At 41.0% G+C, this 16,965-nt stretch overlaps 1 protein-coding gene and 1 long non-coding RNA gene across 5 annotated transcripts in view; one reads left to right on the forward strand and one right to left on the reverse strand.

Annotated features, from left to right (window-relative positions):
* LOC111842300 (pleckstrin homology domain-containing family G member 4B) overlaps positions 1-16,965 on the forward strand; it is a 29,805-nt gene that overhangs the window by 6,723 nt on the left and 6,117 nt on the right. For 3 of the 4 annotated variants that reach the window (XM_023808778.2, XM_023808775.2, XM_023808776.2), the window contains exons 2-13: positions 5,279-5,476; positions 7,480-8,854; positions 12,454-12,660; positions 13,393-13,516; positions 14,227-14,320; positions 14,986-15,072; positions 15,180-15,296; positions 15,412-15,510; positions 15,704-15,852; positions 16,046-16,184; positions 16,550-16,672; positions 16,763-16,954. In XM_023808778.2, coding sequence (XP_023664546.2) covers positions 5,279-5,476; positions 7,480-8,854; positions 12,454-12,660; positions 13,393-13,516; positions 14,227-14,320; positions 14,986-15,072; positions 15,180-15,296; positions 15,412-15,510; positions 15,704-15,852; positions 16,046-16,184; positions 16,550-16,672; positions 16,763-16,954 — 2,904 coding nt within the window. The remainder of the gene's footprint in view (positions 1-5,278; positions 5,477-7,479; positions 8,855-12,453; positions 12,661-13,392; positions 13,517-14,226; positions 14,321-14,985; positions 15,073-15,179; positions 15,297-15,411; positions 15,511-15,703; positions 15,853-16,045; positions 16,185-16,549; positions 16,673-16,762; positions 16,955-16,965) is intronic. The other variant, XM_023808777.2, reaches the window with a different exon arrangement.
* Positions 9,131-12,458, reverse strand: LOC140591639 (uncharacterized). The gene is made up of 2 exons (XR_011991904.1): positions 10,633-12,458; positions 9,131-9,998 (listed from the first exon to the last, which is right to left on the reverse strand). It is a non-coding gene; the product is annotated as an uncharacterized lncRNA (long non-coding RNA).

The following is a 16,965-nucleotide window of genomic DNA, read 5'->3' on the forward strand; positions in this document are numbered from 1 at the left end:
TCACCACAGTCCAAAGGTCTTGGTGAAAGTTTCACAGCTACTTAACAAAAGAAATAAACCCGAAAAAAAACACAGGCATTTATAGCAGAGAAATACTCGTATCTGTTTAACAGTTTCTTAGCTTTGTCATCAACAGTTTCTTAGCTTTGTCATTGGAACAGTCTTGGTTTTTTGTGTCTGAGGTCAAGATTAAACCTGCCTCATAAACATGAGTCACTGTCACTCACCTTCTGCTCCAACTTTCACTTTGGATTTGAACCAGTCATTGATGCCAGGGTCAGCCAGATATGCCTACGGAGTGACACCATTTTAATAGCAAGTCACTGACTCTGATGGGAAGGGAATGCTTGGAGTGGAGACAATTTTTTTAAAAGTTGTATCTTTGCTAAGGAACAGAACACATTTTATTTACCGATAATAAATTTGTTTATGAACATAGATTGCCTGTGGTATTTAAGCACATTTGTATCACTGGCTGTTTGTTTCACCACCCAGTTATTATACTCACTACCAAATATACATATGGGAATGAGCATGTCAGTAATTCAGAAAGCAGTCTGTAAGGCTGTCTGTTCTGAGCCGGTTTCCACTGAGAAGCCTCGTGGTTGTTTAAGAGTGACAGGGAGAAAGATTTGTAACTTCAATAGTCAGTTAATTTCATACAAATCTCGAACAAAGCCCCGTGCTCCAGAATCATACAAGCAGCACATGTGCGAATTTTTTTCACAGATCATTATAAAATTCATTTCCGCTTGTGGGGACCCAATAATGTTCAAATTTTTAATCACATTGTCAAGACATTTGGTCCCCACAATAATATATACACATGACGCACATAGACAGAATATGCAAATTTAATAGGGCCTATTTAAGAGCTTTCCTTGCCATCTAGAGCTTCCTGCATTTTCCCAGCAGAATTAGCATTAATAACTTAACAAAACAAAAAAAAAATGCAACTAGGGAACTAAGCAAAAACACAGGGAATAGAACTCGAAAAGAGCCCCAAACACACAGTACAATGGCAGACTGAGGAGCAGGACAAAGGCAGGCACATAAATACACAGATGAGGACTAACAAAAGGCAGGTGTGAATCAAGACAATTAACCAATGAGCACAGTGCAGGGAAACAGGCCACAGGTGGAGAAACTAAACAATTAACAAGCACAGAAAACTAGGGAACTTAATGCCAGAAACTAATAACTACATACCAGGAAATAAACACTAGGAATATTGACACCACTGAGGGCAACACTAGGAGAGACTAGGCTGGCCTCAAACCCATGACTCAGGATTACAGCCTTGGCACCATGTATTCAACCCACTGAGCTATGCAGTGGCCCAGGTAACAGGGAAGACATGCTACGGCCTAGTACAATGACAGAGGGAACAGGCTGACCAGCAACACCAGCTGTCCAAACTGGGACTGAACACATAGGACAGGGTTGGACGGGCCCCCACCTTGACGCTTCAAATCGTTAGAGAACAAGTTAAAATTAAAAAAAAATATATATAAGCCTTGAGTACAGCAAAGGTTGACCTCCATTGTGTCTGCCACGGTGCCCTTTGCTTCCCAGGATGTGCTCCTGACTCCAATATCATCCATCTGCAGAGCTGCAGAACTATGACCTCACCACACTCTTAGGCCAAGAAGTTTACGCCCAGTTTCAGGACGGACCTTGTGTGATCAGGGGGTTGGGGTTAGGGTTAGGGTCGGGGTCAGGGTTAGGGTCACGCTAACAAGATGTAAAGATGGCGGATGGCATGATGAGTATTGTTGTTTAGACCAAGGTTTCTCAACCCAGTCCTCGGGGACCACCAGACGGTCCACGTTTTTGCTCTCTCCCAATTGGCAGGGAATTGGGAGAGAGCAAAAACATGGACCGTCTGGTGGTCCCCGAGGACCGGGTTGAGAAACCCTGGTTTAGACTGTTTAATGTTTTAAATACTTCCTCATAATTTCAGAAACATTAATGTGTTTGTTTTCTTTTATTCTCATGTCAGTGAATTGGGAAAAATAAGGTTTATGTGCTTTTACACAATGAGTTCTGCTTATAAACTCTTAAAGGTACACACAGTGTTTGTAGACATTCTGTTAGACTAGTAAAAACCAAGTTCCTTCAGCTCGATTGCCGTGACGCGACAGTCTAAACAATAACAAACACTCACACCGCTTTATGCCCCATCTTTACACCTTGCAACTCCCCCTGATCACGTAAGTTTCGTTTGTTGTAAAATCCGGTCCCCCCCAATGTCCTTCCGACACCACTGACCACACAACTTATATAACTAATATATCCCGTTTATACCATGACCAATGGACAAAAAAATTAAATTAAATAAAAATATTATTATATAGAATAAACTTCACGGTTAATTTTTCTGAAGAAAATTATTTCACTCAGCACTTACTGATGTTCCAATGTGCTCTTAAAAATATAGTCCCTGTAAGAACAGAATGTTTGGTCTGGCTACTCACTGGAAGTGGCAAGTATTGAAATAAGTATTGAAAGTTACGAAAGAAACTGTTGTGATCAACAGGCATGGAGCTGGGAAAAAGGAGCAGGAGTCCGGGTAATGTAGGATTTATTTGGGTAGAATGCATCCGAGAACACAAAGAACCATGAAAGACTGACGTTAATGGCTTTAACGCGGACTTAAATACACAAGGCTAATTAACAACAACTAGAAACAGCTGATAACACGGGGATTCCACATGAGGTAAATGAGGGGGCATGACAGAAACCAAGGAAAAATATGCATATACAGTAAGAATAACTGCTGATTTATGAGTAAACAGTCACACAGATTTCTGTATTAACATGTTAAATAAAACATTACAACTTTTAATATAAAAGTGTTACTAGGCTGCCAGAACTGCCTGCTATTATTTGAGAATAATCAACACCAACCTGACATTTCTGGACTAATAAGGAAATAGTATTTATTAAAGCTGTGGTATAAATTGACATAATGTTGTTTTTGCTCATATGATTTGTAAAAATTTCCTGCACACGCACTGTAGTAGTCAAGATACTTACACCTACTATGCATTATTATGACAATGTGGCAAAACATGCCTAATCAAATGGTCGAAATTAGCATCAAGGTTTAATCTGACTCCTGCTGCACAGTCTATTGTAAGGGAAACCTCATCTCAAAGTAATGTCTATGGCTGTTGCAACAGGGTTGCTAGGATTTCCAATTTATTAATGCAAACACAGACATGAAAACACAAACACAAAGGGAAACACAAAGCTTTCATAACCATCCTGAGCAGAGCCCTTGCTGACACAAGCACCCATGGCTAAGGGACCAAGAGCTTGCTGGCAAGGAATGAAGTGCAGCCGGATAAAGACAACATTACCCCCCCCCCCCCCATGAACTTCACTTGGAGTACATGGGGCCTGGAGGAGACTGATTCATGCAAGAGGGATATGTGATGTTTATCAAGAGGGTCACCTATGCTGAGAAAGGGCAACCATCCCAGAAGACGTCCGAAATCCCACGACTTCTGCCGGGCCAAGGCTAAATTTCATATGCCCCCCCCCCCCCACACACACACAGCACCCCCAGGGGAGTAGAAAGCAGCGTGACTTAGAGTCCAAGGTACTCCCTCAGACTAGGGTCTCCAGAAGGACAGCAGACAACTTCTCCGCACGCGTACAGCTGGAATACATTAAGGCTTATGGGAAAATCATGGTGGTATTTCTCTATTCAAATAAACTGATTGTACTTTGAAAAGCATGTAGAGTTGCAGTAGAGTAGAAAGGAAGCATACTTTTCCATTGAAACATTTAAACTCTAACACATACATTGGATTTGGGGTTTTTTTGGCACTAAATATGACAGCTATTGTTGGTTCTTCCAACATGAGTGTGTGGCATAGCTTAGTGTAGTGTTACACAATATGGACAACTTAGAGATAACACTTCACCTAGTTGAAGAAAGTACCTCACAGAGAAAATTTATATTTTGGGGTCAGCGAGGATGAGGGGATTTGTGCAGTAGAACTATACATACATTTCCATTCGCCAAAGGAAATTCCATGCATCTGAGAACCATGGTATATATCTGTCTTTGCTGCCCAGTGTTCCCTCAAACAGATCCTGAGCACTGTGCTTTAGATGTCTACTTCTGGACCTCCTTCAGACGAATGCAGAAGTAAGACCAGAAATCAAAGCTCAGTGCTCAATTGCTTGCATGTGTTGTTCCACCTGTCTAGTCCATTGAGCACTGAAATGTGCTGTGATTGGATTTTAAAGGTGCCTCTAGAATTCATGCAAGTTTCTCATTGCAATGCAGTAAAAGAAATAAAGAAAGCAAGCTATGTCCCTATCATCAGGTTCATGGGTTCACGAGACAATCATGTCAATGTGTCCTTCTTCATTCAGTCTCATTCAGTCTCTATACTCCCATGTTCCCTCCCAAGTTCATGGTCATTGAACTGTGACATTGTACCCTCTTGCTTTTATATATCATACTTAACACAATAACACACAATTTTTTATGCATTCACTTCATTTTCAAGCAGTATTCCAGTCAAACTGTGATGTCTTGTTTGTATAATATTGGATTAAAATTTATTTTTAATCTCTCAATACAAATGCTGCATTTGAAGATGAAAATATACTATATTCAACACAAGTACCGTGATAGCTTGCAAATGACTAGCATATATATTACCTTATAGTCTGTATGGTTTGCAAACTACCCCAACACTTTTGATTTAGCTAATTTTAGGTTTATAATGGAATAATATGGACTTGCCATATGATTTATTGCAGAAGCATCAGTGTCACGCCAGATGCATGAGAGTTGGCAACCCTACAGTATTTTTTGTTTTGTTGTAAAATGTATGTGTATATACTCATACTCAAGCCCTTTGGCTGTATAACACTACTGTACTCTAATCAGTCAGGAAGACAGGAAGCTGTTAATCACAGATTTCTGAATGTAAACAAGGACAGTGAGCAAACTGTTTATTCACTTTATAAAAATCACACAAATATGGGATGGATTAGACGGGCATAACACCATACCATTCTCCATGTTATGTCCATACACGTTCTTAAAAAGAAAATATCTCTCCCTTAAAGCTTTACCCTAATTACTTACAGAATTGAAATGATTTCCCTACAATCATTCAGGCATTTGTGGTTATTTTCAAACTGTTTATGACTGGCAAACTCTGGGTTATTCTGGTTACTTAACAGCTTATTAGACTACTTTCCCTACAAGATGTTTTTCTGCTCTTATGGATGATACTTTCTTCCACAGAATCCTGAATCTCTGGAGTCATCTATCCAAGGGGCCCTCTCGGCTCTCTACCCACCCTTTGAGGCGACAGCACCCACAGTCCTCAGCCAGCTCTTCCGGGTCATTGAAGAACGTTACCGCGGTGACTCTCTTCAGTGCCTGCTGGACTTCCTAATCCCCGCAAAGCACATCCTGGAGAGTGTGCAGCAGGCTGCTTGTGTGAGTCCCTTTGCCAGAAGATTTGCCTGAAAAATTAGCATTCTAAGAACTTCTTTTATGTGCTACATTCACAAGAAGAATAGCAAAACTATTAAAATATTGTCTGATTTAATTATTATTGTGGCGTTCTTGAGAGCATTTATTTTACAGGATATCCTTGCTTTCCTGCATTTCAGACAAGTTAAGCCTCGACACCAGAGGCCTTACAAACAAATGCTGAGGTGCAATTAAAACCTTGCATTTCTATGTGAAAATATGCATGCATAATGGCATATATCATATCTCATGTACAAATTTTCAGGTGTCTCTTTAAAGCAGGTCTCAGTGAAATGTGTGAGTCATATTTCATTTCAGTTTGTTGGGAGTTTTGTTAAAACAACATTTCATCAGTTAGAACATTTCCTTCTTTTCCCAGTTTTTCAGTTGCTACAGAATAAAGCACATCCTTTGGTATAAGAAACTTAATTAAATAAAGCAGTCATTGATTTCCTCATATTGGAGCCATGGTTTTCTCTTGAAATTAGGTCTGCCTGATCCAAGACTTGCACTTGAACATAAAACTAAAGTATTTTGCCAAGAAGTAGCTGATTTTGCACAGAAGATGTTTCTGTGCTGTAAATATGAAATGTCTCACATTTCAGTCCCACATAGCATGGAAAGGCGAAGCTGCACAAACATTCATTGTGTCAGTCAGATTATAACTAAAATGATATTCAATAATGTAGACGAACAAAGGGTTTTGTTTATCGCTCATAGAAGAAGAAATAGTCCATTGTGTTTGATCAAAAGGCTCCAATGATGTTACTGTGTCTGTTAGCCGTTCATAGCCAGTGCGAGCTCTGGGCTCACAGCCTAAGTTTGCCCTGAAACACTTAGTTTTATTTTATCTCCTGACAGAGAAAATAGCACATTGCTCGAACATTCCAGGCATTTTTTCAGCATCAGGTTGCCCCTGGGGCATTCTTGTGGCTTGAATTGCAAAGCTTGATTGGAATAGTTTTTAGCACTATTGCTTTCCCATTTAAGCCACATTTTTTTAGTGGTAGTGTAAGAGGATGCCCTTACATTAGTCTGTTTTGGTTACCTGATTTCATTCCAGCTAAGGCAGGCTGTTATATTCTGAGGTATTCGACAGTACTCCCTCCCTGTCAGAAGATTCCAAATGACTTTGGCACTTTGGCAAGTTCAGAATTTTAGCTTTTTCTTCCTGATCTTTACATATAGATGTGTTATGCAACATAGAACATAGCACCTTTTATATAACACCACCCAGTTTTTAGGCAAGCAGTAGTATAGGAACAGGTAGTCTTAAAGACGATGTAAATACCAGGAAGTTAAAGCTAAAATTCTGAACTCTCATATCATACTCATCTTTTGATCTCAAACCCAAATGTCGTCAGTGTTTAGCAAAAACAAATAAACCAGCCATGCCATTCCGAAAGATTTGCTGGGTACTGCATGCACACATACTGTTAGACACAATGGAAGAAAGCTTTCCAGAAAGTAAGTAAAGTAAGAGTCCAGAATTTCAGATTTTACTTCTTACTTTATTTTACTTTATTTACATCTAGATGGAAAAGTATCACAAAAGAAGAAACCAACAACTTAGTGATATCAGGCGAGTTGCAGGTTCATTGTTCACCTAAAAATTGGGTTGTCTGGTATAGAAAAGGCACTATTATCTGTTATTTAACACATCTAGATGCAAATACCAGGAAACAGCTGAAATTCTGAACTCTTGTCTCATATTCATGTTTTGATCTCAAACCCAAAAGTCTTGGATGTTTAGCAAAAGCAAATTAATTGATGTTGCTGTTCCAGTGTTTTCAGAGGGGGGTGTAGAACCATTCAGCTGGGATCTGAAACTGAATCATTGTATTTTCATCTATCAGTCTCTGGGATTATACAGTCTGCTTCTGGGCCTAACAGTGTGTTGCTAAGAAGCCCACAAGTCTAACTGAGTGTGGAGATTCTCTTTTCATGGATGGAATGTCTGCCCCCAGGCGGTGTACTCCGATGTGCTGTTTCGCTGTGAAGGCTGGCCCCTGTGTCTCCGGGAGAAGGTGGTGATCCAGCTGGCAGATCCAAACCCCTTGCTGCTGCGACCGGGTGACTTCTACCTGCAGGTGGAACCTTTTGCTGACCAGGCTGCTCGCATTGTCCTCAAGAGCCTTCTGGAGGACCACCGGCAGGTTGAAGAGACTCCCATCCCGGAGACCTCCTACCCCTGCATCTTCACTGAGGAGTGGCTTAGAGACATTAATGACGGTCGTCATGGCACCCCACTGCGCCACTGCCTCCTGTCCACTGACCAAGGCATTGTGAAAGTACCTTGGGAGCAGGTGGCCAACCCAGAGTTTATAGACAAGCCCAAAGCCATGGCTGCCATTCCTCTCTCTCCAGATGGCCACCCGGAGTCGCCAGGTGGCTCCTCAGCTTTCTCTTTAGAGACCAGGATCCTGCCAGCTAAGGATGACATTGTTATTTCTCTATGCCACATGGATGATGGCAGCCCCCAGCTCATGAAAGTGGACCAAGTTCGGTCGAATGGGAAGCCTGTTGGCTGGGTGTCCCCCAACACCTGGGACAACCACAGCAACCGTGAACTGGAGGGAGATTACGTGGATCTAGTGGAGTTCACTAAAGAAAAGAACGCTCAAGTTCTCAAAAGAGACCAGGTGACACCAGAGCTCCTTGCACTGCAACCTGTACGCCGAGCCCCTCCTATCCCATTTTGTGATCCTATATACCCAGCTCCACCCACCCACCCTCGTGACCCGTCAACTCTACCCAACCCATGCTTGGATGCCATGGTCTGCACCCACACCCGCAAGTTTATGGATGAACCTCGTATGCCATGCATAAGAAGAGTACTGGCTGAGGCTGAAGTGAAAGAGCTTCGTGGTCGGTATCGGGAGTCCTACCTGGAAGCTCAACAGAACCCAGTCAATTTTGAGGGCAGTACTCTGGAAGCTCTTGAAGAGTGTGTAACTACCATGGGTGTAGGAGAGGCAGAGGGAAAAGACGTGGCTCTAGGCATCAAGAAGATAGGAGCAGACTCAGAACAGGCCTTGCCTTGCTGTCATTCCAACCACCACTGCCCACCTACTGCCCAGAGTGAAGATGAATTCCAGTATCAGCAGACCATACAGGACTTACAAAACAGTAGTAGCCATCCAGGTAAAGTCCTCTCCCTCTCCTCTTCATTTTTGTCGGAAACACCCAAAAAATGCCTTGAAGTACCACGGAAAGTCAGCAGGAGCATCAGTGACATTCGCCCTGATATGATTCCAAATATGCATAGACGACAATTTAAAAAGATAAACGCTTTTGGACTCGTGTCCCCAAAAACAGACAAACGAAGAAGCATCAAACAAGGTAAGAGAGCTCCTTTAATCTACATTTTATCTGCCATAAAGGTAGGATTCTGTCTTTCCTTATGTCAAATGTGCCATTTAACAAATAATTAATTGTGATGCTTGCCAGTTTATTGTGACTTTTGCTTGGTGGTTGATTATCTTGACACTGCACATTGATTACATTCCCTCAAGTCTATAAAAATGATTATTTAAAATTTGAATTGAGGTTAACAACAGGTTAAGCAGAGCAGAACATAACATTCATATTACTTAAACTACCATTTTAATGCCAATATTTAATGACAATGATCTTTATTTAAATAACATTTTCAGCAAATACAATCCATACTATTTTAAGATATTTTACAACATGTATTTTGAGAAACTTAATAAGTTAAATAAAATGAATGCTTTGTAGTCTTATACAGTACTTGCAAAAAAGTCTCATAAAGGTAGTGCAAAATTCTAAAAGAATAACCTAGTTGGCAACAGTTTGCATATATTTATGAAGTTTTTACAGTAGCAATCAACAAGTGACATTTGTAATTTATAAAGTGACTACGTATATGAATTTGCAGTTATCCATGAACTGAAGTTGTAATTTTTCCTGAGATGTATTTTTACAGTATTTCCTCAGTGAAAACTCTCTCACATCACATCACTGACTCCAGAGGGTTACGCTTAAGTCATGGTTTTTAGGTACATCTGTAAAGCGGAGTGATACATCTGATGTGAAATGTCCGATTGCAGTTACACTCTGATAACTGCACTCACAGAACACCGTCTGTCCAATCAGATTTCTTGGTCAGATCTGTGAACAAAGGCGGCATGGCGACGCAGTGATTAGCACTGTTGCTTCACACCTCTGGGAACTGGGCCTGAGTCTTTGCCGTGGTCCATGTCTGTGGAGTTTGCATGTTCTCCCCAGTCGTCGTGGGGTTTCCTCCGGGTACTCCGGTTTCCCCGCACAGACAAAAAACACGCTGAGGTTAACTGGAGGGTAATTTACCAAATTGCCTGTAGGTGTGCATGTGTGAATGGAGTGTGAGTGTGAGTGTGAACGGAGTGTGAGTGTGAGTGTGAGTGTGCCCTGCAGTGGGTCAGCACCCCATCCTGGATTGTTCCCTTCCTTGCACCTATAGGCTCCGGATCCCCCCACAGCCCTGAATAGGATACGCAGTTACAGAAAATGGATGGATGGATGGATTTCCATATGCTACACATATTTACATTTATATTAAAACATATATGTGCCATACGAGTACACAATTAAAAGGAATATATTACATATAACTACCATATATTACCACAGACTAATCAAGAAAAATAAAATTATTTTTTTCTGTTTTGAAAAATACAAAATGATTTTCCGTCTATGTCTAATGGTTATGAAATATAGTAACTCAAAACCACGCTATCAAACTTATTTCTTATTTGGCCTTATTTGGTCATTGAACTTTAATCATGAGCTTGAGGTTCAACAAAACAAATAAATGGGTCAAAAGAACAGTCTTGTTTCTTAACTCATTTGTCATCATTGCAAAATCTTGTTATTTATATGTATCAATATATTACTATACAAGGTCTATACATATATTGCAGTACATTGGAAAATATAAGTTATGCCATGGTCTCTTAATTTTTACCATGGCTGTATTATTTAATATGCTGCATTATGTTTTCCAATATATTGCCATATTTTTTTGTTTGATAAGAGATACCCTGGGGGTTCAGTCTGTAGTTTGCTTCACTAAAATGAAACATTTTGGTCAGTAGCCATCACTGGCTGTTTCTTACCTTATAGGAAGTCTTCCATTACAGCAGTCTGCTCAGAATGCTATATATTCCTCCCCTGTCATTATACGGGAAAGGAAAGGGAAAATATTGCTGGTCGTTTAAAGTCGGAGTTCAAAGTTATAAACATCGCCGTGATTCCTCAGCTAAAAAGAATCCCTTGTGATTGAAGACTGAAGTCTGACATCCTTCAACTGTCTACTCTCCCGGTAAAAAGAGTGCATTCAGTTACGCTAAATGGTTTGAATGGACCCTGGGTTTCCCTTTGTAGATTATCCAGACAGAGCTGCCACATTCCATCTCAAGGCAAGATATGTGGTGATCACACAGAAGGCAATGGGCATGACCCCCCGCCCTGAGCAGGGTGTGCTGCATGTCTGAGACATTGGACTGAGGGTGAGCCTAGGGGAGGGAGAGAACGTGGGTGGTACAGTGGCCTCTTTGCTGGGATGGGAGCCAAGGTCTGCATTGAGCCCAAGCAGCCAAGCAGCCACAGTCAGGATGTTACTCATAGGTGGCGGGGCAGTGCTCACATTTGCTTTGACCAAGAGAGAGAAGCTATTAAACTTTACAATGCTGTGAGATAACTGGAAGGCTAAAGTCTTTTGGCACTGAAAGCATCCACAACCTCTATAGATGTACCTGAGGGAAAACTGAAACATTTTACGGGGTGCAAAGAGTGCCTTTAAACTGGGCTCAAGTAGATACAACTATTGAATTTCTCCTGTGGAATTTATTGCAATATTCACGACAAAATAAGTTTCTTCACCTTTTCATCACTTGTGAAAACAGTCATGGTAGAAAGATGGTTTGCTCATCTTATAGAATTCAGTAAGTGTGGTTTAACAGAAGTCCGTGTAGTTGCTGCTGTCCTGATAATGCCATAGTAAATTGAAGCGAGATTTTTAAGGTTTGGAGTGGAACCATTAAATTCAACTAAATTCATTGCCATACAGTGCCTTCCACAACAGAGTCGCCCCAAGGTGGTGTATTGAGATACATTCCTGCATCACGGAAAGAGAAAGAAAGAAAGAAAGAAACTGGCTGCCCCCCGGCATCCTCGCATTATTGAAAAAGAAAGAGTGGACTAGCCTGCTAAAAACAAGGTGTTAACTGTGGTCAAGGGCAAAGCCAAAGTCCACCGATGAGCCTGTTCTCTGTGCTGGCCTGTGCAGGGTGGCAGACTGAAGGCTGCACCCGCGATGTCACGCTTCATAAGTCACACCCACAATGTCACCCCTCCATGGGACTGAAACAGCACTCCATCGCCACCCCAGGCACCCATAAATGACAAATAATAAATAATATAATCATATATTAAATCTAAATGAAATTCTGAATTCCCAGTGACACTGTATTGAATAAGAGGCTGGAAGTTGGTTTCAGTTTCAGACTCTCCAGTTTCCTGTGTGCAATACACTGCCATTGTAGATTGGAACTGGCTATAAGAACACAAAATTCACAATTTGGTACAAACCTTGATTTTGGGTTCACGGTTTGGTGCAATTTAGGTACAGCGGGGAACTACTTTTATCTAGTACTGTCTCTCCAAAATGTTCTTAACCTGCCTATTACGTCTCAGATGTTTTAGCTAGTGTTTTCATTCTTTAAAATCATAATATCGTGACATATAATCACAACTAGACAGAGATTTTTCCATTTTTTTCAATTCTGAAATAGTATAACTTCTAATGAGTAATTACACATCATTACTTATTTTTAAAAACTAATCTCAACTATGAAGTGAAAACCAAATTTCATAAAGTGGACACTACAGAGCATGCTATACGAGAGGATTTTCATGATGTTGACGATTTACCCCAGGTCCTCCCTTATCTGAAGATGCTGTCCAGGCTGGTGTAGCTGAAACAGCATCCTTACATGCTGTGAATGAACACCAAAAGAAGGTCCAGGCTCCTCAGGTTGACAGGACCCAAGAAGTGCTTGCTGATGTCCCATATCTGCTAGCCAGGCCATCTCCAGCAGACACTAGCAATTACCTCCTCCATTTGGGAATTGCATGCCTTCCAGGTAAAGGTCCCCTTTTGTATGAATAGTCAATAAGTTACACATCCCAGGATCTTGTCTTGAATATCTTAAATGAGGGATCAACCTTTCTTTTGCAGTGCTTGAGATTAAAGAGCTAGAAAATTTCCAAACACTGAAGCCAAAGAAGCTTACTGTATGAATGCAGATTGCATTACAGGTTGTTCTGTCCCCAGGCAAATTCAGATTCAAGATTCAAAACTTTATTGTCATTGTACATGTATAACGACATTCTTACTTGCTTTCCTCCCTGCAGAGTTAGGCAGCATCTAACATAGGGCACAATCAATGATAAATGCAATACAATAAATACAATATATATACAATAGGTATAATTGTAGGTACAATGCAATACCCCATGGCTGAGTTGTATATACTCCAGCTTCGCTCTGTGATCCTGTGAAGTATGCAAACTACCCTTGCAAGCACAGTAATTGCAATCATACACAGACAATGTTCCAGATTTTTCCATGTACTTCTTTCTTTTCTTTTGCCGGCTAAAGCATGGAAATCCAGTGCTGGATATTTTCAGCTGAAGGTGTGTGGGGGCAGGTTTGCTACATGATGTCATCCCACTCTGCCCCTGTTAAAAGAGAAAGGGGTCATTCTAGGAAAGTCCCTCATAAAGTTAAAGATGTTCTGTATCTGTGTGTGCGTGTTTGGGTGGAGGGGGGGTTCTGTCTGCCATGGTAACGATACATGAAAATTTTCCTTCAGGCAGCCGAGACCGGACTGGTAGAGCAGTTGTGGAGGTTTATGGGGATCACCAGGGCTGGAAGTCCCAGTCTGCCTCCAGTCAGGAGCTGTGCAAGTTGCTACTCCACTTCTACTTCATCCCAAGGTGGGACACAACTAATCTCTGTCCCTGTTGGTTTTTACAACTCCCTTCTTTTCCCATAGCCAAGGGAATGGTCTACTGGTGTAAAAAGGTTAAGGTGAAATAAATGAGACTGATATTGATAACGACATACCAGGATTGTAGTGGCCCACCAGTTGCATCAAGGAGAATGCTATGTAAAGACTATAGTTGATGCCTGATAGCTGTGAGCAGCACTGAATGAGTGACTCCTGTACTAAAAATATCTGGCAGGCTATACTTCTACTATTGTTTACTCTAAAATTGAATTGTAATGAAATTATATTTTAATAGATTATTAGTTATTGTAAAAAAGCATTTTATCAATTACATGATTGTAATAAGCTCATAAACCATTGTTAACAATACTAACTTTTTATTTATGCCATTCAAAACCTGATATCCGTTGCAATGTTTTCTACTTTAGTGACATATATATATTAAACACACAGTTATTTAGAAATTTAAAGCAGTACTACATGTAATTACTGCTCCTCTGTTTGCTATGCATGATATTTCTTTGCAGCTTATTTACTACATTTGCTATTGGGAAAATCTAGCAATAAATGACTTGTTACATTCTGTAACACACTGACAAAGTGATGTTATAGTGTTGTGGGGTGACATGACTAAGAGGTGGAGAAAACCAAAAGTACTGTTGAACATATGAGACAGTCTCCGGCATGGTTTTCCAGGAAAGAAGTTGCAGACCTGGGAATGACCCTTGTAGTCGATGCAAGAAAGGCCCTCCCACCCCCAGGATTCTATAAGGCCTTGCTAATGGTACAAGTAAGTTGGCTTCCATCTAGTATCTACCGCAGTAAAACTCTATTCACTCCACATTTGCTTTTGAAATGCGAGTATATCAGCAATCGTTTTGTATGTTTTGTCACAATAAACCACATAATACATTTTTCGTTAGTTTTTTCCTATAAGCATCATTACACTTTGTCGATAAGGCAGTTAAGGTAATTGGTGAAGTCCGGTGTGTCATGTTCAGAGAGAGAAACAACCCAAGTGCAGCCATATAAGAGGGATAAAGGGGTTTTTAAGACAAACGAGACAGAATCAGGAACAAAACAGGACCTAACAGGGAACTGGGGGCAGAGGAAGACATGGACCAAACACAAGGAGTTAAATAAGCAGGGATCAAACAGGCACTGATGCATGCAACAACATGGGTAACGACACTGACCAGGCTGGGGCTACCAAGACAGACAGGCACTATACATTAGGGTCACATCTGGGGGGAGATGGGAGGGTCAGGCAGATGGACACAGTGGAACAATTATCATAGCACTATGATGCTTTTGGAAAAGGAAGCATAAATTATATAAAATAAAATATATTTCACAAACAGAAGTTCGGACACTGACTTGTCAAGTATCAAATGATTTTCAGCGTGTCGTTTAATTGTAATACCTTCATGTCCATGCCAATAACTTTTGGCTCAGGAGCAAGCCCTCAATGCTGTGCATTGTATTGTCATGATGGTGGACAAAGACACAAACCCTCGTCCTGAAAAGCACCCTGGACTGCAGGTCAGATATAACTCTAGTCTATGAGAGGGCACTTTCTCAAAGATGTGTATAGTCCGTTGCCTTTGCAGTGTCAGTATTAGGTCTTAATGTTGGATTGGTTAAACCAGATGGAAGTTGCAACATCACTGAAAGCACTACACAAGGTTGTGGATGGACACCAGCTAACAGCCAGCTTGGAAGGCACTTTCCCTTACAGCCATTCTGATTGGCTGAAGCTGAACCAGGTATGAAGGATAATGCAGCAACATCTAAGAAATGCTCTCATGCCAAGATGGTTGAATCAGACAGAGTTTCGACGCAGACTAAACATGTATCTCATTCAAAAACTTCATGTTCCAGAAACTGGATCCCTTTGTGTCTGACCTTCAGGAGGCTTCCAAATTGCTTCAGAGAGCTATTGGGAAATTTGAGGGCAACAAAAAGATCGACACATTGCAGGTACACTTTACGTTACAAGAGAAGTGGTTATATGTGGTATATAGACATGCATATCTACACACGTTCGTTCATTAGTAGCAGATCTGAAATCGTGTCTCAAAATTGTTCATGTTGAGACTGTGGAAATCTAATCTGGGCCATCAACAGTTTGCTATGGATATAAAGTAATGAGTGCTATGTCTGTGTGTGGCAGGATGTGGAGCAGTGTATCCATGAAGAGAAAACACTGATGAAGGAAGTGCTTGAGGACACAAGGCTGGTCACATTACAAAGGGAAGGTGGGGCCATCTTAGCAAGATTGAGGAGGGAGGAGTCTCGATTTCCACATTCCGAAGACTACCGGTCAGTGGCTGTTCCTGGTGGGATTCTCGAAAACCATTTTGTGCTGATAATGACTTTAGAGAAGACAGGACACCACGGCAGTTTAAATCTGTTACATTTCATCCCAACTCCAGTTACCTAAACTACTACCCAGACCATCTGCTGTGGCCTTCCTCTGCTGAAACAGATACTTGTAATCACCCTGTCCCAACAGTGACACCATGGAGCTGGTAACCAGCCTGTACAACCATGTGGAGGAGCAGGTGCACACACTAGTGATGAAGTCCAACTACTCTCTACAACACCTTGACTTTCTGCTCAAACTCAGGGAGCTAGAAAGTAGATTTACCAAGGTAAGCCCATGAACCATAAATTAAAGTGGAAAACTGTAGTAAATAAATATTTGTGTATGTAAAGCCCATTTATTCAAGTAAGGTTACAGAACGGAACAGCATTATTTAGTATGTGTTACCTAAAATGTTTATTTTATTTATATATCCCAACAATCATTTCTCCCATGAATCCCTTACTTTTCAGGTCAGGTCAAATTCTATTCTCTAGGTTTCCAAAGTAAGTCTGGATCTGAACCTGCTAGCTATTATGTCCTAAGTCTTAGTCTACTGCTGACACAGTAATTGTATCAACGGTCATTACTTTCTAAACTTACAAATTTTTTTCATAACAGTGCATGTCTGTTCTGTGCCTGTATTGCATGCAGATCAGGGAGTGGTTCAGTGCTGAGGGTGAACAGCAACTATTGAAGGCAGAGACTGTGGAGGATTCTCTGGAGCAAGTGAAGCAGACAATGCAGAACTTTGATTCCTTCCTGGCTCAGGCCGCTGTAAGGAAGTGCAAACCATGTTAAAAATTCAGTAAGGCGACCCATTGAAAAATTCACAGAATGCCTAATGTCCCTCTTGCTTAATTCTAGGAGCGACAACACCAGGCCGCAACTCTAGTGACAGAGGTTGAGACAATCCTGGAGTCTTCCTATACTGAAGCAGAGATTTTCCAGACAATGCTTTATACTTTCAAGTCTAGTCTTGCCGATTTCAAATCACGGGCAGAACTATGTCATACCGAACTGAAGACTTTGGTAGGTTTGTTTCACTTTTGTGAAAAGGTGAGTCTGAG

This window comes from Paramormyrops kingsleyae, chromosome 6 (genome assembly GCF_048594095.1).
Source record: "Paramormyrops kingsleyae isolate MSU_618 chromosome 6, PKINGS_0.4, whole genome shotgun sequence".
NCBI classification, from domain to species: Eukaryota; Metazoa; Chordata; class Actinopteri; order Osteoglossiformes; family Mormyridae; genus Paramormyrops; species Paramormyrops kingsleyae.